General features: G+C 33.9%; 2 protein-coding genes across 2 annotated transcripts; one reads left to right on the forward strand and one right to left on the reverse strand.

Annotated features, from left to right (window-relative positions):
- Window positions 1–1,513: 1,513 nt before the first annotated feature.
- Window positions 1,514–22,457, reverse strand: LOC113230877. The gene is made up of 5 exons (XM_026464981.1): window positions 22,407–22,457; window positions 22,049–22,188; window positions 21,658–21,784; window positions 16,881–16,925; window positions 1,514–1,626 (listed from the first exon to the last, which is right to left on the reverse strand). Exons 2-5 carry the CDS (start codon window positions 22,079–22,081, stop codon window positions 1,514–1,516), a joined length of 318 nt encoding a protein of 105 aa, XP_026320766.1. The 5' UTR covers window positions 22,082–22,188; window positions 22,407–22,457.
- On the forward strand, window positions 14,702–15,946 carry LOC113231044. The gene is made up of 2 exons (XM_026465204.1): window positions 14,702–14,947; window positions 15,219–15,946. The coding sequence occupies exons 1-2, from the start codon at window positions 14,906–14,908 to the stop codon at window positions 15,573–15,575; spliced, it is 399 nt and encodes a 132-aa protein (XP_026320989.1). The 5' UTR covers window positions 14,702–14,905; the 3' UTR covers window positions 15,576–15,946.
- Window positions 22,458–22,890: the final 433 nt, after the last annotated feature.

Here is a 22,890-nt window from a genome sequence, read left to right on the forward strand (position 1 = left end):
TGCGCGCAAACGAGTCCTTACAATAGTTTTTTTTTTTTCAATGTGTACGCAATAATGGTAATAGAATCTTGGACCTGGTTTTGACATTCCTTATAAAATTGCTATAAACAATTTTTCAAACATGTTCTCAATTTTATGCACGAATGACAAAATCTTAGTAACGCCTATACAAACAAAATACCTCTAGTCAAGCATTAACACCTACCAGCACGGGTTTCTGCCTCATGAGACAAGAGTCAAATCGTGTAGCGTATGTTTGGAATGGGGGTGGGGAGGTGCATTCTATATACACTGACTTTAAAAAGGTGTTTAACCTCGTGAACTATGATATTCTTCTGTACAAGAGGGTATTCACAGGTAACTCCTAATATGGCGTTAGACTACTTACGCAATAGATCTCAGTTAGCTATTGTTAGCGGCTTACGTCTAAACTGGCGTTGGGGCCACAACAACCAGTATGTCCCAGGGCTCTCATCTAGGACCTCTACTTTATTATCATATTGCTCTCTTTCTACTTTCCAAATTCAATGTGTGCGCTGACGACCTGAAGCTCTATAACCCAGTTATTTCAAGGTGAATCGATGGTGTTCTGAATTTGATCCTCAATACAAAAAATAGGTACCACATGAAATTTGCCTGGTACGGAATGTTTTTAGTTATCATTTATTTTATTGGCCGTTACCCTTACGGAGGTTACCAACTTTCTAGACTTGGGTGTCGGAATGAACGCTACGACTAATATTTTGGTATTAAACTTCAAGGCTAACGGTTTTGTGTCAAGACAAACGAAAATGTGTAATGAACCAACAATATCGTAACGTAGTATTTTAGAATACTGTTCCACTTCTGTCTGGATCCCAGACTACTGCAAAACTACAGACAAAAATGATCGTATTTATAAACCTTTGCTCTATCATTTTACATAGAATAATCGTAAGTGTAAACAGCTCATATGAAAATAGTCATTGTTCTCTCTCTTAAGAAGTTGCAAAAATCCCTAAAAGCATTTGATTTGAAGTTTTTATTGAAAGTTATTCACGTTATAACCGCGCTTAATGTACTCAAGTGTATGATGTATTTCTCCGTCACCGGAACAAAAACGCTGTCGCTACCTACTTCCACAAGTACGAAGATGCGATACAAAGGACGGTGTTGACCCAGGTTAGTTGTTGAACTAACCGGGGTCAACACCGTCCACTGTATCATATGTCCTCTTCTTGCTCTAAGATTGAATTTCGACATGTTCTCTAGTTCTGTAGTCTCAACTAGGAACTCGATTAAATAGAACCGTATATGTTAACTAGACGATAGTTGTGTTGTCTGTTTTCTTCAAATATTAGATAGGTACAAATTTATATATCGACTTCTTAGGTTCTTGCGATTTTAACAATGAATTGTATAAAAACAAATACAAATGCAAGAAAATATGTATGTATTACATTCATCATATTTCTACAAATAGATAATTGTACATTAATATTTACAATGTTACATCAAGTATAATTAAACACAGTTAATTAACTATCTGGTAAGGTGGCGGTGGCGGCGAAGCACATTTGTAATGTGACTTTCCAAATATGTTGCAAATGAACGATCTTGATTGCTCTTTCACTAGTTCAGGGTCCTCTGTAACAAATGTTAATAAAATTAATACTGATATATGCATGCGACTTTGGTATTTAAATCTGTATATTCACACGGCGCGGTAAGCTCGCGCGGCGCCGATTTTTACGGACGTGCTCGCACCACAGACCCCTACATAGCCGGTCCCTGAAACCCCGGGCCGTGGGAAGCCAGCTTTACGTTGCGTACCACCAAAACCTACCATACCCAGGGCTAATTTTGTAAGATACTGGGATTCAAATTCGAGACCTTCTCATCAATCAACACGCATAGTGCTGAAACTGAAATATCGATATCATCAAACGAAATCTGGCAACAACAAAAAATAGAGTCTACCACCGAAGACTAATAATTGTAATACATTCTGATTGAACATAAGTTGTAGGCAAAAACTATAATGTAAAACAATAGATACATAATATCTGTTTTAAAATATAAATACTCAACATGTTTGCTCCTAGGTTTAGTTAAAAAAACACTACCTAAATTAGTAAGTTGAAACCAGGAATTGCTCCGGAGTCAGATTAGTTTTTACCTATGTAGGGGCCACGGAGGAAATTTATGTGGTCTGTGGTAGGGGCCAATACTAGGCTATAGAATTGACTTCAAATTGTTTAAATAGATTGACAAGTTAAGTATGAAAAGGTTCATTGGCAAGGATACAAGCTAGATGAAGCTGTATCTCTTACGTTGTTGTTAAGTCGCTAAATGTCAAAATTCACTTAGAATTTTCATTAAACACAGAATTATTTGCCTACTTATGTGTAAGGTTTAACTACCTCCGTGGTCGAATGGTTACCATGCTAGACTGCCACGCAAGAGGTCCCGGGTTCGAGTCCCGTGCCGGGAGAAATATTTGTATGGCCTACATTTATTTCTCTCGTGAGTTTGGATGTAATTTGTGGTTGGCTATGTGTGTGTCCATGGCACTCGCGATACAGGGTTTCCCTAGTGCGGGGCTATGAGTGCGTGAAAAAAAAAGGTAAACAAACGGCCGCAGAAAGTAGGGCGCAAAGTAAGCTATACTAAAAATGGTCGGTTATAAACCATTCAACTTACTTATTTAAGTAATGTTTGTAATTTTAAAAACTATATAAACGTGGAAAAAACTATACGAACTTTGTTGAAAATGCGATATGAATAGATACATGATATTCCCTGACCTTTGGCTTTGTACAATTAACCTCGCTTTGTCTGATTTTAGAGGAAAATAAACAATATTTGTTTACGAAGAACTGAATGATGTAAACCAGAAGAGTACAATCACGTGATACCATTTTCCATTTAAAAAAAGGAAATATTCTATAAAATTCGCTATAGTTGTACTTTGATGAATTCAGTCAAGAATACAAATACTTCCCTCAATGGACCTCCGGGGTCATACCATGGTCATACCTACAAATATAAAATTTGTCACAATTATTTGTTAGAATTTGTACATTATGTCATTTACATACAGTTACCATCACAGACCATATAAATTCCGTGGTTACCATGAATTTGTAAACTGACATTAATAATAAATCTAATTATTAGACTTGAGTGGTCCTGCTTGTTATTTGACAAACAGTCCCGAGGTTTTGTATAAATTTATGCCATGTGTAGTTTGCTATTTTCCAATTTTAACTTTATCATAAATATTATTCTTTTCACTCAAATGTACATTTGTGTTAAACAATATCTGTAATATTCTTGGGTATTTTGGAATTACAACTGTATTTTTATAATTATCGTTTTCACACAAACGTAAGTATTTGTGCGTGTTCACCCTCCCTCCGCCTAAAAATTAATAAAATAAATAACACAAGCGCAACTACAGTCACAAACCGCCACCAAAAATATAGGTACCCCATACATGTTTCGCCTCTCCACGAGGCATCCTCAGGGGTTGTTGATTGCGAGTGTCGAGCAATAAATTTTATGCGGACGGAGGGTGGGAAAATTAACTGCATGAAAAAAATATTCAACACAAGTGCAACTATTTTGCACGTTTTGACCTTCACTGGGTTCGCGGAGTAAAAATTAATTTATTTCCATTTTTATTAAATATATCCATTTGGCACGTGTCTATTGTCTGTTGGCATTTTCTTTTTCTTGTATTACATTTCTTATGAAATAAACTTTTTGTATGTACTAAAGTTTTCTAACATTAAAAGTCGTGGTTGGCGATAGTAAACACAAGTAATTATTCATTCATTGCATCGCTTACACTTGCTCGTAATAGACGTTTTATAAGTAAATAAGGAAATAAATATCTTTCATTATTTACAAACATCTTCTGAGTTGTAATTTCAAAGATATGACGATAGATTTTAAGTAACAAAAATAATTGTTTTTACTCAACATATCCAGAGAAATTGAACTTTCTAGAAAATTAATATCGCTTTTTATGTTTTAACTTAACCACGGACCACTTCCACGGACAGTAACAGCGTTTACCGTAAAATTAAATGTCACAATAGGATAGTACGGGGTATCCCGTTTCGTTATATGGATTTCAAAAAACCAACTACAGACTTTACAGCGCAATTTCCAAGTGCTTTCAGTGTAGTTGCCGCCTTCGACTTTTCTATAGAGAAATAACGCACTGACATACTGATTTACATACATTAAACGTTTTATATTGAATCGACATAAGCACTACGGCAAGAAAAGTACTAACATGTTTGTGTCCGGTACTATTTAAATACTTCCCGTGAAAGGATTAATTAATATTTGACAAAATAACCCGACTTTATATACGATTTTTCGAATCGAGAACAAAACGGCTAGCCAACAAACGGTTGTTCTTAAAAACGTTTTATATTTGTTTACGTTATTAGGGCAGTAATTTTTGTTCCATCTTATCGACGTTTTGTTGAAGTCCACGGTCAAGACAGTACTGGAAAAATCCCAAATTATTTTACTCCACAACCCTTCGCTCAATATAGCGACCTCGTTTTCCGTGAATATACTGTTTTGCTCCCTAGTGATACATATTCGTTACTTACGTTCAGGAATATTACTTGGTGTATAAATAATGATAAGTTCAAAACTATAACTATTTTCGTTATTTTTATATTTGAATAGTGATAAGGTAATTTTATTTATTCTGATGCTGCTACATACAATGCTAGATAGAATAACTTGAACGATAAACAAAACTTACGACGATTCTAAGTATAGTCACTACCTATATCACAAGGCTAAAGTCATGACGTCAAACACAAATCAAAGTAAATAAAAAATAAGATCAAGTACCACAACGTAGTTGGTACCTAGCTAATATATTTAAATAAATAGTTATGACTACTCAAAACACAATAATGATTTACATAATTACATTACCACTCAATTCTCAATAATGACTTAAGTTTGAAGCAGAATTTGAAATTATCAACATATTTATTGTCTTTGAAAAGTATCACGATAGTTATCCGCTATATACATATACATATATATATATATATCGGATATATATATATATATATATAATAATCTCAATGCAGAGTACTAAAAATCCGTCCTCAAAATTTCGTGCAATTACATCTATTTGCCAAGTTGTATTGAAATCGATTACCGAAGTGCGCGAAACCAGATTCATTGCCTAGTTTGCCACCCTTAGAGACCCATTAAAATTTGAAGAAAATATATCCCATTAAAATTTGAAGAAAACATTCCCCATATTTTCTTCAAATTTTAATGGGACCACTACTGAGGAACCCTGTTACCAACAGAAGAAGAATCATCAAAATCGGTTCACAAATCAATTTCATTTGTGACATTCATTATTGAGATTTGACACGTTTAGATAAGTTTTGGATATAAACACTACATTGCTAGAGGTAGCATTTTGTAGTTTTTATAAATACTAACATAATTAATTATCAAGGTACATTTAAGATAGGTGATTATCATGAGAATTATGACTTCAGAATCTAGTTAAAAGTAACATATCTTTGGGTTTCTTTTTCGTAAAATAAAGTTATATGTAAGAATTCCACGTAATCAACTTAAGCTAACGGTCGAAGGTTATCTATTAAAGTCAATATTGATATGTCTACGTATAAAAGACAATGCCATCTTAATAGCCCGTTGATTCAATTGACTCTACCAGTGATTTGAACATGTCTAAATTCACGGTATGTAAAATATTTGTTTACAAAGATACTAAATATTATCTAGTATTCAATTTGAACGGGGAATTGCTACCATTAACATTTGCAAAAGTTGTAAATTATAAACTCTCAAGAAAAAATAAATAAATATAGGCGAGTCTAATCGGAAGAATTATCATGAAGCAAAAATGTTAATTGTTATAATTGCTAAATTAATAATATCAGGCGAATTGTAATATTTTATCTTTTTTTCTGGTTATTACAGATCCTTTTGGTTTTAGTGGCCATCGTCGCTGTCACAAGTGCACAAGGTATATCTTTTTTGTATGTGAAGTTTTCGACACTTTGTCGTTATTTTTATATATATACTTATATATGAGCATGGGACACGTGTAACGAAGGTTTCGTTCGAAGACTTGTAAATAAGATAAAATATCATAGATTTAATTTCAATCTTTTCTTCTCAGAAAACAACTAAAAAAATGATCAAGGACGTTTGGAATTGCCGTTACTCCAATATAAAACCACTTTGTTATAATTTTAACGAGCGCAATGTGTCGATAGCTTTATTTCACTTTACATACAAACTGTAATTAAATTCAAATCATTTAATAAGTTGTTCTGATAAAGCAATCTATTTGCAAATTTAAAAATTTTCAATTATCATGTGTTGTTTTCAGTAAATGTGGCTCATAGCACCCCCGATGGACAGCAAACTGGTAAGTACATTATACGCAAATAACATAACCATTCGTGAGTGTATTGTTACGCATAGTGTCAAAGTAGTGACAATAATAATTGATACTAATTACGATTCCAATACCTGTGATAATTCATAATAATATATAACCTACCTGAGACATGGCAAAAAACACACCATCGTTACCAGTTTACCACGCTGCAAAACGATGTACGTGGGGTGCACTATAAGTTTCCGGACTGAATAAGAAAAAAATACTATAAATGGCCAGAAATGAATTGGTTGTTTCGCAAAATATTCTCCGTTAGCGTTAATGCACTTTTTCATACGAATGAACCAATTTTTAAAACATTTATGGCACTCCTCCGTGACAATCACTGAAACATATTTTTCATACTCTTCGACAGCCTCTTCAGGTGACGAAAATCGTTGACCATGTGACTGGTTCTTAATTTTTGGAAATAAATAAACGTCACAAGGTGCCAGATCGGGACTGTACGCGGGATGGCTCATAAGGTCAACGTTGTTCACTTTCAAAAATTCATTTGTCTGTCTGGCCGTGTGAGAACTGGCATTATCGTGGTGCAAGATGATACGGCGTTTACGGTTATTTATACGGAGTTTGTCAACAGCTTCCGGCAAACAACGTGGTCGTGTACCAATCACTATTTACGGTACAACGATTCTCTAATGTCGCCCTATGTATAAACTGTAAATTAGTATGGTTGTCAGCAACACTGCATGTGTACATTAAAGATAGCCCTGCGTCATTATCGGGTTTCTCTGCCTGATTTCCGTGGCAATTTTTATTTTCATAAATATTACATTTTATGAATTGAAGTACCAAATAATATTTCTTTTTATGGTTGTTACCAAATGACGGGACGAACAAGTCGTGCGCCTGGTGTAAGCGACACCCCTATCCATAACTATTGCAGTGCTGCTCTGAGCTTTAAATCGCAAAAATCTGACACTGCATTGCAATCGTTACCCTAAGACACAAGTTGACAAATCTTGTGCCGGTAATTTCGCCAGCACCCTATACTTCATGATACTATACTCGAATGTTAATAATATAATAAAAATTGCCAAGTAAATTAGGTAAAAAACACTATATTAAGAATGACCACATTAATTTTGCCAATCTAGACACACAGTGTGTCAGCCAAAATTAAAAACAATCGGGCGATCGCGAGGGAAATTTGCGTTCAATAGGAATCGTCACGTTTGATTTTGTTCATACGAAAATATTGGTGTAACATTATTACAAAAAAGTAAAGTTCACTTCCATTTAATTTGTTTGTAGTTCAAAAATTTTGAGAGTACAACGTTGTTTTTGCACAATTTTTTGTTTTGTTTGTGCACAATTTACATATCTGCATTATTTACTGATTACAGTTCACGTAGTGGATGGTGGAGCGGACCCAGGTAATGAAAACAGATTTTACTCAATGTTTTTTTTATTATTTTACAATTTGATCGAATTTTATAAGAAAAAAAAATGTTGGCTTTATTGATCTCTATAATGTGATTGTACCTTTGATTTATATCCTGTTGACTTAAAAACCATAAAAACGAAAACGAAGTGCAGTGCAGTCGTCACAATAACTTGGCAAATTAGATGCAATTCCACAAATTTTCAATATTAGTTTTTTTACAATAAAACTTCGGACCTAAGTAGGATTCTTGTAATATAATTACGTAAATACCTATAATATATGTATCACCTATTTCAAATTCAGATTCTTATTTTTTTTTATTGCAGTTAATGTAGCGGATGGTGCATCTGACCCAGGTAGGCAACCATTATATATTACATCAAGTAGATATGTATTTATTTATTCCGTATCCAAATATTTTAATCAACTTGAAACATATTTTTTGACAAATACTTATAAGTACCACTAAATAAGTTTTATTCGATGTTTTGTATGTTAAAATGTCCTTAATTTTTTTTTTACCTAAAATTTACTAAACAAATAACAACAAGAGCACAAAACTTATGATTTTGAAACTTTTTATATTTATTTCAGTGCTATTTACTTGCTTGTTAACTAAAATAACAGATAACTCACGTATTTAAGTCGAATTTGTTTTGAACCAGTCCATTTGAAACGAATAGAAAACACTGTCATTATTGTACAGATATTCTCACGAACACATAATTGGGAACCATTTCGCATTTTCAGTATTATATGACCTGAGCTTGCTATTTTGAAAGTAAACTATACTAAACGTCATTTCCATAAGTCGTTGTTGAAAATTTGAATTTGTAAAGCCGAGAAAAAGTGTTTCCTCGATGAGAACATTTTTTTGGACCTTTAAGAATTAAAATGCGAGGTGGCTCAATTTATGTGTCCAGAAGTGTATTTAATTTATAACTTTAGAAGAACAAATCGCGTCAGAAAAGGAAAATGTATAACGCATAGAAAAAAAACCTGCAATATGGCAGTAATGCAACATTACCATTAGCGTCAGGATTTTGCGTTCATCTATCCAAATTGAAGTATTTTTAATATTGGTCTTTTATTAAGAGCTTCGGCGGCGGTGACTCGACTTCTAAATTCCTTCCTTTTTATTTTTGTATCTTTTAGTTTTGTGGTTTTTTTTTTTGTTTTATTTATTGGGGTCAACAAACAGTTACACATTACAAATCGAACATAGTTATAAGTAACAAATAGTGACTTAATGCGTAACCAACAACGTTAACCACAGATTACTTAAACAGTTTTCCGATTTTAGTAAATGCTAATGAGCTCCTAATTTACTGGTGTCACTAGTCACAAATAATGCCAACATTAAATCAGGGGCACATTATAGTAGTATAATTATGGAGGTATGCATATACAGGTGTCCCTCCAATAGACACATCGATCGATGAGAGCATTTACGACAATATATGTATATATTTTTTTATATATATAATGTAGAGAATTCGTCCAAGCCAATGCATCCACTAGAGAAAACATCCCGTATTTGTACACACATACACCAATATAACTAATTGTGATATATATACAACATATATCGTGTTTCTTTTGAAGTAAGTAGAATTTGATCTTTCAACGAAAAGTGCTTATAAGTAATTGCCCACTGGTTAAGGAATTTAATTTGTTAAGTGATTTTTTAATTTATTGATAATTATTAATTTTTTTTGTACGTTAATTAAATGCCTGTATAATGGTGATCGCTTGCCAGCATTGGTACGACATTTGTGAGTAGCAAACAGGTGATGAGTCCGTGATGAACGCATGTGGGCTTTGTTTGGGACTTTGTACGATATACTGTTAATAATATCAGAACAATCATATCTGTTATTGCATAAGTCATACAAAGTCATGCACTCCAACAGTTGACGTTTGGAGTGTAGATCTAACAAATTATATTTTTCAAGAAGTCGCTCATATTTAATTGTATTACCCTTACATCTATAGTGCTATGTACACAATTTACATACCTGCATTATTTAACGATTACAGTTCACGTAGTGGATGGAGGAGCGGACCCAGGTAATTAAAACAGATATCTTTTTTACTATTTTACATTTTTGTAAAAACTATTTTTTTACCAATTTTATTGACACGAGTACGCTGACCTCTGTAATGTGATCGTACCTTTGACTTATGTCCTGTTGAATTAAAAAAAACGTAAAAAGGAAAACAAGTAGTAGTGCACAGGCAGTTCATTCATACATTTAATTCTTTGTATCTGACATCAAAAATTTAGAAAGTTCTCTTCGGAGAATTTGAAGAAAATATTACACCTCTAACGGTGGCAAATTAGAGAATCAGTTCGGTCACAACAAAACTTGGCAAATAGATAATTTATAACTATAGAACAAACCATGTCAGAAAAAGAAAATGTATAATGCATAGAAAAAGACGTGCAATATGACAGTGATGCAACATTGCCATTTACAGCTTCGAGTCACCGCCACGGAAGATCTTAATATAAATTAAGATCTTCCGTGGCGGTGACTCGACGATACTTGAATTTGGACGAGACGACTTAAACACGTGAGTTTAGTCAATATGCCTGAGTCACGTTAGTTTATAATTGAGTTTAAATTTAATTTAATTTAACCTAATTCTAATGCATTTCGCGGAATGGGGACCTGGCGACCTGTAATACAGTTATTTTTATGCCCAATTTAGGAACAATGAACAAATGGACAATGGACATTTCACTACATACCTAATTGAGGCTATCGAACATAATTATTTTATATTTGGATGTTGTTGTATAAAAATGCATATATAAAAATATTTAAATACCATTTTTTTAAATATTTAGTATGATAGAGGAAAATTGTAGAAAAAGAATTGCATATGTGTTACACCACTTTTGCACATCAGGCATCAGCCATTACCTTGTTGATGTTGAGAGAAAATAAATAATATAATTTTTTTACTAGCTTTCTATTTCAAATTTTAATGAATAATACTTTTTTTCAGTGAACGTAGTGAATGGACCAAATTATTCGCCTCGGTGATGGGTGTTTTCATAATTCTAAGTATAGTACGAAAACCATGACAACAGCGTTCTTCATCCAGACCAAAGATCAATTTTAGTCTAAATAAACAACCAATTTAAGACAACTGTACAATGTAGCTTTAATAACCATACACGGTAAATATTAACAAAATGAAATAAACTTATAAGCTATCTGAATTTGTTGATTTTACTTCTACCTATTAATTAACCAATTACAACTTAACCTTAGTGATGATTTTTTAATCTACCAATAGAATATGTAATAATAGCTAGCCTATGTAGTCCCACTGCTGGAAACAGGCCTCCTCTCACAATGAAAGAGCTTGGATTGTAGATGACTGCACTGCTGATTAGGAACTTTCTGCAGATGTGTGCAGGTTTCATCACGATATTTTCCTTCATCGAAAACTTCATGGTAAATTTCGAATAAAATTTTGCACATAAATTCCATAACACTTAGATGTGCAAACCCAGATTGGAACCCACGACACTTTACCTGAGAGGCGGTACGTCAAACTATTAGGTTACCACGACTTTTTTAATTTAATCTATCAGGCCTACTTTAATTCTAGATACCTCACATTATAAGCCACTATAAACCAATTCGAAAGAACTGTAAGTGAACTATTCAAAAGTGATTCTTTTCATCTTGTTATACAACAAGCGAACAAACACTAAGGAAAATTCCTTCGACTTTTCCCGACTGGATTCGAACCAGCGGCTATTGCCTTAACGTGGCTGCCGCTGTGTTGCCCATGCTCTGCGTGGCAGACCAGCATGTTCTGGTCTGCCACGTCTCGGTCAGGTCCCTGGTCTGTCTGCCGGGCCGGGATAAATATTTGTATGGCCTACATTTATTTCTTTCGTGAGTTTTCCCTAGTGCGGGGCTATGAGTGTGTGCGTTAAAAAAATTTATTCGGTGATATTATTATCTTGTTTTTTTTCTTTCTCTCATTTTTTATGAATTAAGTACGTTCAATAAGTTTACTTTAACACGATTGATTTTGTCCATATGGAACGTTCCCGTAACTTTAATAAAAGAGTAAATTTCGTTTCTACTTGATTTGTTTGCAAATCAAAAAGCTTTTAGAATTCATTATTATGAAGCTAATTTTCTCGTTATAATGTTTTTTTTTAATTTGTAACGAAAATGTACCAACATAAATCAACTTACGTGGGACCTACACTCGAGCCAACAACAAGACTGTGTTGGTTAACAGGTTCCTGAAGTTTATTTTTATTGTAATGTAACCTACGAAAAATAAATTAAAAGTAGGAGAAAATCAAACATCAATTATTAGAGACGAACGTACATAGATATTATGTTGTATAATATGCGTTTATGTTCTTTTCGTGCTTTTCTTAAAAAGATTGTTGTTTCATAAGAGTGAAATAAATTTCTCAAAAACATTTGCGCATATGCGCAATGAATTGTGTGCAATTCATAAAGAATGTATTGCAAATGTTGAATACATGCCTCTTTGAATGAGCAAAATTGGGATGACGCACGACCTCCGAGATTAAGCATTGGGGTCAAGTGCGAGCGGCATCCGTAGGGGCCCCACTAATATTTTGATATAAAGTGACCCTGCTATTATAATACACTCGAATGTTACCTTCATTACGAAGTCCCGTGATTTATCAGTGAATTTATTGACAACGTGGGACTTAAGGCCGGGCGAATATAAGTGAATCAAGGGTATATAAATTAGTGGTCCTAATTTGATCGATACCGAGAAGTTGTTGTTGTGATATAACCAAATTACACATTTATTTGCTACAACGTTCCAAAATGAAGTTGTTGTCGCATCTACAGAATAAAAATATAAGTTACTAAACTACTTCAATCTCATAGTTACGTCAAAAATGCACATTAACTAAACCCACGTGTTGTTACAACGATGTTCAAGTAACACGTACGTAACACAATCTAACCTACGCAGTTAAGTACCGGAATTCTGATTAATACGAACGCAATGCACCCAGACGTAACGTGCTTAAATAGAACGTAACTTGCATGTCTTCGTAATCTATTGGAATCGATTCTCAAATATAAGGCATAAACAGCTCCAAAGTCCGGTATTAAGTGTCACACAGATCCCGAGATGTGTCTCAAGATAAGAGATCATCGGCATCTTGGTCAATGCCATATCAATTAGTTTTACGTTCGCATATAAACTGACAACCTGGTCACTTTATTTTCATCTCAGTTGTCATTTAATTTCAGAATTCCCTCAAACATACCTAAGTTTGTTATAACACCTTTGGTATTACCGAGACTGTTCTGTCCTTAATATTCATGTCCCAAGGCTTTGCAGATGTCGCTATATAAATTTCATAAAACAATACTATTAAACTTTAGTTTCATATTGCCCGAGACAATTGTTCTCTTGTATTTATTGTTTTTCTTTGTAGCACTTTTTAACATTTAGTTGTCGTATTTAAGTTTATATTTATTTTGCTAGCTGTGTTCACTAAGAATTAGTTTTGCGTAATTACATAAGATCCTCACCACATTTAGTTTCTTGTGTGTAATATTGTAATAACCAGGGATGGAAATAGGAAGAGTTTTTTACCTAAACTTCGAGGAACATAGACAGAAAATGCGGACTGCCTTAGGGCAATATTTTTAGGTCCCAGGACCTTTTCAGGTTTGGGGAAATCACTTAAGAACATTAAAAATTGACGTAATGGGGTACAGGCAGGTACACTATATTTATCTTAACTTTACGACGCACAGTGGGCCGGATCTGCGATATTGCGGACAATGGATTTTTTTTCACGATAGAGGTATTATAAATAAATAATTAGAGATAAATATAGTATAGATAGATAAATATTAGAGAGGTCTAAAAAATGCCCATCGAGAGATCCCATTATCCTAATTAAATATTGTCGTATCACATAAATATGATATATATATAACCTGCCATAAATATGATAGTTTAGTAGAAAAAAAATGTGTATTTTTGTATGGGACCATACCTTTAATGCTCCATTGTTACAAAGTCTTAATCGATCCTGTCTTGGAATCACTACAGACGTATTATTAGAACTATCTTCTATAGATTTGCACACTAAACGCGTGCCCAAACGTGTCTATTCACTACTTATATTCCACATTTTCTGACGCGTACTTTGTAACAATGGAGCACTAAATTTGTGGTCCTATACAAAAATACACATTTTATTTTTTTCCTACTTAACTATTTGATTTATGGCAAAATGTGACATGACAATATTTAATTAGGATAATAGGATCTCTCGATTGGCATTTTTTTGAGAGGTATTGTGAAAAAAATCCAATGTCCGCAATATTGCAGGTCCGACACACGACGTTTCATTGCAACACCAATTTTTCCGAATATATAGGAAAATTTTGTCAAAAAAAAATCTACTTAATATATTATCTAATTGGAATTATTATAGCTTTAGGATCCCGAAGGAATGTCTATAAATCAACAGTATGCACGTTTGGAATATATATCTTAATAATTCTAAAATTAATAAATATATAATTAATAATTCGCAAAACGTGTTACAAAGAACAAAAACGTGCTGCTGGTTGCAGGAAGTATTCAATTTACTAAGAACTCCAGACTACTTTCTGCAATTGCGCAACCTTTATTCAACTTATAATCTGAATTTAAACGACCGCGTGCAAATGAGACAAACTGGCCTTCGTGGCATAAGAGCGATAAAGACAACAATATGTTATCAGTGTCACTTTAGTGTCCAATCTGGTTCTGTAAGTAAACACTCTGTGAATTTCACATGGAAAATCTCAATAGGAAATAATGATGCATTGTGCCCAATGAAGCCAGGCCAATCGTGCCGATGACATCACTGGCTAAAGAGCCCAACTGAGTTTAATTGAGTGCCACGCCGAGAGGACTGATCGACCACTATTTGTATCCCAGCTGCGTTTGCGACATCGCCGACGTTTTTGTATCTTAGTTTTCTACGTGTATTTTACAATAAGACGTTCCTAATGAGCGCTCCTATTGCAGGATTCATATTCGCTATTGTTTTGGTGAGTTTTCTTTTATTATATTATCAACGAAGACTAGGTAGTGTACTTGTAAGCATTGCCATTGGAGGAACTTGTACGTTTACTACTTAATAATACATCTACACAAATTGAAGATGGTATTCAACAGTACGAAAAATACACTGTTTTGTAAATACTATACCGTATCTTCATAGGTACCTCTGTCCAATTGTAATTTGTTGATCGTTTTATATAAACGAGTAACAGATTACCTACAGAGTTTCAAAATGCATTTTGATATTTGTCTTTACAGGCAGTACTCGTCGTCATATTCATAGCGTACTGCATGTTCTGCAGAGAGAGACACAAGTCCGAATATCATCAATACGATATAGCTGACCTTAAGAAGAGAAATCTCGAAATCGCACAAGAGCATGAGAGTAAAGCGAAGAAAAAACAACTTGCAGCTGGGATATTCATATTACCAACCAAACATAAACAAAAAGACGATTATGAGCGAAAAAGACCTGACTACCCTGAGAGTCCTCCACCTTTGGCACTGCCAGTTGGGAAACTTGTAGAAGTACTCGACAATGAGAGTTCTGACGTGGAATACAAAGATGGTATACTGGAAATCGACTCCAACTCACAATATCATAGCGAAGTTTAGATGTAATAAAGACAGATGATTGATAGTCATACTTTATTCGAAACATTAGCAATAAAATGTGCCGTATATCGTACATTCATAAAGAGAGTACTGTTTATGAACAACTGTCTTTTGTTACATCGGCAAACGATATTGAAACTACGTATTACATGCTTGTACTAAAACGTCAATGTGCATTGTCACGTGATTCCAGTCATGGAAGAGCGACGGAACGCTGCTGTTACGTTTATAGTTATGTATTGCTTTTAAATCGTTACAAGGATAAATGCTTCTCGTAAAGAAATATTTTTAACATATTCAGATATTTTACGTGTATATGAAATGGATAGCTATTTACTCATACCAAGTCACATTAAATGAAATTTTTATATATACGTGTTTTTTGTAAATGTTTACCCGTTGTATAAATTATTTACAGATTCGTTTATTCGCCGCTGTAACGTAGTCCTTATATTAAGATGGTTGTGTGCCCTGTGTCACAACATCGAACACTTAATACTTCGAAACCTTTTTTTTTCATTGTCAAACATTTAGAACCTTTTCTCATTGTTATATCTTAACTGATATTCTGATATCTTCTGATATTTTTTTTATCACAGAAAACGATAAAGAATGTACGATCGCAAAAATTAAAAAAGTCCAATAGATTCATTCGCATAGTCTAAACCTGTTGACCTGGTGACATATGAGAAATGAAGGTTGTTTTAAACATTGTAAATTTTTAGAATGATTATTTATACGATACGATAGAGATCTTACAACTTATAACAAGCGAAGAGGTGTGAATAATTATTAATAATAAATTTAATAATTAAAAATAAATTTTGATTATTTGAAATTAGACCTTAGGATTGTTCATAAAAATCGCAACTATTTACACAATTCTTTCCAATCGCTAATTCATAATAACTTTTAGCCAAAACTTGTTTGTGTACTTTATGATAACCAGACAACCAGACAACATACATTTTTTCAAGCAAACCAACGTTTCTAGTCCTTTACCCCTTAGGTGCCATGGTCAAGACTAACTAAGATGGTAAAATCACAGACCTAGTGGGTAAAATCAACAACCTATTATATATCTAATATTAATGCAAATCACACTGTTTTTCAGTATAGTTACAAAAGTTCTATCAATCATTACAGTCAACCTGACCATGGGACCTGTAAAGGTTGAACGTCAGTTTGTTTGAAAAAATATACGCGATTTAGACCGAAAATATAATTTCGTTTACTATGTGTAGCAACCGCGAAAACCTAAGGACTCGATGAAACTTTCATAAATTAGCAATAATAATATCTTACCTCCTTTAGTCTCGTTATAGACAAACGACAACCACTTCCCGAGACCTGTAATTCACACAATATTTAACAATAATAATTAAGGCGCATTTTTGTACAATATTATGACTAGCATAAAATGCTTACAATTGCCCGAGAACTTAAAGGTTTTCCTTTGTTTGTGAGTTCGCTTTACAATGGTGGGACATGAGTCAGTAAAAATATTTTTAGATATGATTGAAACATTATTATACAGTGCAGAGGCGGTTATTTATTCTAATTTACTTTAGTATGCGACGTGAAAAAAACAATATTCAAATAAACCAAATAAACTTAAGGCGAAGACTGACCGGATCTCTTCAACGTAAAGACCGAATCCGCCTACCCGGCTACACAGTCGGCTTAGTGTTGGCGGCCTTATTTCTAATCTAAGCCTGACGTGATGAATATGACAAAGGCGAATATTCTATTGTCATACAATTGATATGAAATCGACACAGTCGCTGGTTGCGGCAACTGGACACAGTCGCCGGTTGCGGCAGTCAGGTACTGTCGCCGGTTGCCGCAATTTGTATGAAAATAGAATATTCACTTCTAGTTGCCGGTTGCTTATATTCAACACAAAACATAGGCTTGCGTCGCGCCTATAGCAAGCCGAGCCGACCGCGCCGGAATTGCCGCGCGCTCCACCGTTTGTCCTGTCTTTTGACGAATCCCCTTGAGTGTTACGATACGCTTCAATTTTAGGTCAGTACAGCTAGGAGCATCGTTACGATTTATTTATTAAATAACCATTTAGTAGCAGTAGAGCTCCTTGTGACAGAGCTCATCCAGGGTAGTACTGTCACTTTACCTATTTCTGATGCCAAGCTGCAATGTCAGCATTACTGTGTTCCGGTTTTTAAGGGTAAGGGTGCTGGTGAAATTACAGGCACTTCACGTCGCAGGGTGACGGGCGCAGTGCCAAGCCAAGCCAATCTGAGTGACACAGCAACTGTTATGGATAGGCGTGTAATTTACGGTCAGGCGCACGACTTGTTCGTCCCGTCGCTTAATTATAAAAAAAAAACATTTCGACTGCGAATACGGACCACGGTACGACGAACGTACGAAACGAGTAATGATACCGGCCAGGCTAACACCGCAACGTATGCTACGTTACGCGAATGTTACGTTACGATAAGATTTTCGATCACACACCTTTAGATGTAAGCACAAGGGTGTTAAGTTGGGTTTGGACCTATTATCATCCTAATAATTTTAAACGGAATACTAGGATTTCATAGGAACAAGGAAATTACTTTCTCATATAAATCAATGAAAAACTTTTATTTAGAAATTTTATTTTTTTATTTTCGCTGTATTGCTATTAAGAGTCTATACTACCTCAAATGGCTTTGGTTGATTCCGCATAACAGTGAAAGTGTAAAACGCGGTATGAAAACACGATTCCTAAACATTTTCACGATAGAAAATAAAACACAAACAGCTCGAAATTTTACAAGAAAACCGCTGTATTCAATAGGTACTTTACATATACCATTTTTTTATATTAACTAAACTAAATAGAACACGTTTACTTTGATTTCTTTCGTAAAAAAATTACTTCTGAAATAAAGCCAATGTCCCTTCCGCTCGACTCAAGCAAAATGACCCGTATTAGTACGGGAAAAATTTTAGTTCGGTCTGTATTCTGTTTGAGATATGAGACAAGTAATTAAAGCGTGCATCTATCATTTTTTTTGTGATACAAAAGACGGGACGAATGAGTAGTGTGCCTGGTGGTGCACGATACCCCTGTCCATAACAATTCCAATACCGCTCAGAGCTTTAAATGGCAAAGATCTGAGGCACTGCCACTGCGCCCGTCCCCATGAGGCATAAGTTTCAAGTCCCATGTGCCTATAATTTCGCCAGCTTTCTTACCGTTCAAAACCGAAACGCTCACATAAAATACTTTGTAAGAAGTATGTAACGTGAATTGGAATGTTCTGTGGAAAATTAAAAACAAGGTATTTGACTATTATCTTTGTAACAATAGTGAAAAATAGGGTTTGCATTACATAATATTAGTTAATAAAATATAATAGGTATAATATAATAAATGGGGTTTGCATTAATTTTAAACGTAATTGGTTTATTTGAGAAATGTGTATACACGCTATAAGATCCGAGAAAAATAGCTTCATTTGCTTTGCATAACATTCGCAATAACTTAATAAATACTACATCAATACTCAAAAATGTATTCAAAGTTCATTATAGGTACATAAACTAAAATCAGGATTGATATAATGTTTTATATTGAGTTCTTAGGTCTTCCCGATTATTATACACATTTTACATGAAAGTATTTATTCGGATCTAAATTGAGGTTAACATTTTTTTGTTTTTATTACCTTAATGAGCTAAATATTTGTATCTACCTAACACCCCGTACAAGTTCAATTTGAAGACTCTTTCTTATTTATTCATTCATTCATTTACATATCTTATGAGTATGTACAAAAAGGTATAAGTCATGATACCTAATTCTGAAATGGCTTCTAATTTTTTAAAGAACTATGCTCACCGCCATATGCTCCACTAAAATAACCTTATTAAACGTGCAGTGGTGATTATAAGTATTAGCGATTCTAATGTAAGTACTTATGTAGTTTTAAGTATATGATATAATTTGTGGTGTGTTCCTCTTTTATTACTTTGTTATACAGGGTGTAATCGTTAAATGTGCCCAGGTGATTATTCCGTAAATATAAGAGACATCAAAAACCTTTCAACTGATATCGGCAGTACGTTACCTAATGAGTAAAATGGCATCAATAACTTTCTTAAAAATAAAATTAGACATCCAAAATTCTAACCCACACATTTAATATGACATTCGTAAAGAGGCTTTAGTTTCGAACAATAGCTTTGAATACAACATTTTATGTTTAAAGATTTTATTTCTCACCAAGAATTTCCATTCTTTACTTGCTTAAAAATAAACATTACCTTGTTTTTATTCAATTAAAAGACAGTTTTATTACTATATTCATAGCAGTTTCGTTGTCGGTAAACTTATTATTTCCTCTTTAAGTAGGTCTACTAAAACTTCTCTACGAATTTTATATTAATTGAAATGAACGAATTTTATTTCAGACAGTAGGTATAGTTACATGTCAATATGGTGTTAGTAGTATTTACAAAAATGTTAGTAGAAAGCAAAATGTTAATTTTCATGAACAAGGATGGACATCCAATACTTAAAGATTGGGCTGTCCATCCTCTCTGCTTAACAAGACTGTTGGTGCTGCCTCTCACTCTGGTGAACAGGGATGCCGATGCCATTTTCTTGCGAACGACTGCCTGAAAAGTATCAATCCTAACCTCCGCGAACATCCCTGAGGCACTACGTTGTCGAGGCAGTCCCAACAGGCCCCTGAAGGCGTTGTTGAACTGGACACACAAGGTACTGTATGCTTTTTTATGCGTAATTGCTCCACAGGTTGCACATATATAGGGTCTGGTAATATGTTTGGAAAAGGGTGATTTAACCTCGTATGAATACCGTGCAAAGCATAATATACCTTACCGCCAGTGCCCTGCGTTCCCTCTCCAGGTCAACATCCTCTGTTAAATTTTCCATGACCCAGTGACCCAGATACTTGAACTTAGTCACTTTCTTGAGTTCTGATTTGAACACCAACAGTTCACTCTTTTTAACATTGTCTATTATGTTTATCATTGTCCATCTATCGCCATGGGCCGCGGCAAATGTACAGGAGTGTTTAAGGTTTCTAGTCCCATTTTTAAAAAGTTATTGATGTTGTTTTACTCATTAGGTAACGTTTTTCGATATCAGTTCAAAGGTTTGTAATATTTCTTATATTTACGGAATAATCGCCTGGGGACACTTAACGATTACACCATGTGTACAGTACCTGCGGTAGAAACGTGGTAGTTCAATCACGAAAGTCAGATTTTTTAAATAAAACAAAAATGTACTTTTTTACATTTATTACAACTTAAACTAGCTTTCCCCTGTAAATTCCAAGTATACAAGTGTCATTCAAAATTTGAAATGCAAAACAATAGGAGATTTCCTATTATTATCTTTTGGGCATAATAATATGTGATACAGTTATCGTTTTGTTAAATGCAACAATGATATTGTGCTTCGAGTTAGTTACAAGTGTTATAGTTATTATTATTATAATCTACGCGTATTGAGCATCATTAATGTAACGTTAATTAGAAAAAAATTAAGGAAACGAAAGAATCTGGGATACGTGTGCGGCGAACACTTAAACTGGAGAACTGTAATTCGTAAATGCAAATTCAAACAGATCTTTTCAATCATTGATACTCTAATGGTACACACAGCAGAACATTACGCGATAGATGATAAATTGTAAAAGCCTCATAACCAAAAAATCTACCACGTTCGAAAATACATGAAACATAAAATAATGAAAAAATATATGTAGTTAACATTCCCTGCAACATTAAATATATGTATAAAATTACATATCGAAGAGAAACTGAAACGTCACAAATCAATCAATTTGACCATAATGTGTATAGTTAGCTAAACACGTATAGTTAGTTACATAAAATATTACTTATATAAATTATTATCAGTTTTATTCTACGCATTATTTACCGCAATACAGTTCCTTTTTAGAGCCAATACTAATTGTTAGAAATTTATCTGATAGTTCATGTTCGTATTATTGTGTGAGACCTTTAACCCCATCAGAGACTTTGTCTACGATACTCTTTTCTGTGGGTTTAAACACATTGACGACAGCATCACCTGCATCGGAAAGAGTCCTCACTACCTCGTTCCAAGCGCCTTTCATGGTCTCCATGACGTCGCGCCTCGACCTCTCATTGATCGATATTTCGGATCGTGGATATACTGACACGAACATGATTCCGATCTGAGAACGGTTAGACGAGTTTATTAATTTGACAAAAAATACAATGCAGTAAAAAGTCAGACAAATTGAATCAGGTTTTTTTCCTGGCAGAACTGATTTAAGAATTTAAACATTGGTGCTTCGAAAGACGTTGGCAACAATGCATGTTAAATTTAGAAATTCCAATATTTTGGTACATATACTAATTATTATTAAATTTTGTTACAATTTAGACACACTAAACAAACCTATTAATTTAGAAGTAAGAATATCGAAAACACTTACGATGCAAATGAAAAGCGTCAGTCGTAAATCCATTGTTCAAACAATTATTTAAAAAACCGACGTTATAAGACAACTTTGAATTTGGCAATTTTTCGAACACGATAACAAAGAGTGCGGTCTGCTCGATGATCCAATTTCTACTGTGGACAAAGAATCAACAGGAAGGCCTGAATTTACTTCGCCACACATACGTGAGTAATCTGACGACCAGTCGAAATTACAGGACAATATACTCAAGAGCTCAAGGGCTGCGATCAAAATAATAATAATATGGACATGTTAAAAATGGACATTAGTACCTTAGACCAACTACAGAAATTAATAAGCAATGGGGTAAATAAAACATTAAAAAACTTACAATTTTAAATACAATATTTTCATCAATCACAGTTTATGAGAACTAAGGACTTTTGTAACGCACAAGGAAAATCGAAATTTGTTACACTCAACACACGTATTCAAACGACTGTTTTACAGCGATGGAACATGAATGAGCGGTAGTACAGTTTTATAGCTTTTCGAATTTGATTGTTGAAATCAAATTAATAGTTATTGTTCAAATTCACAACAATCCATTTACTACCTCAAACTACGTCATTGAAAACAATAGAAGGGTACGTCAGATAGTTCCACCAAATTAGATCAAAGCAGTATTTATATCATAATCTTATAATGTAAACATAAGAGTTGTCATATGTGGAAATTGTTTGTTGACTGTAAGAATTTGTAGAGAGACACACACGTGAAACGTTTCCTTAACAATTTGTTTCATAAAATTGTTTTAATTTAATATTATTATTAACTTCATTTCTTAGAATGTTTTGCCAGTTACAACCGCACAC

Source organism: Hyposmocoma kahamanoa, unplaced genomic scaffold, assembly GCF_003589595.1.
Source record: "Hyposmocoma kahamanoa isolate Upper Pololo Valley unplaced genomic scaffold, ASM358959v1 64, whole genome shotgun sequence".
NCBI classification, from domain to species: Eukaryota; Metazoa; Arthropoda; class Insecta; order Lepidoptera; family Cosmopterigidae; genus Hyposmocoma; species Hyposmocoma kahamanoa.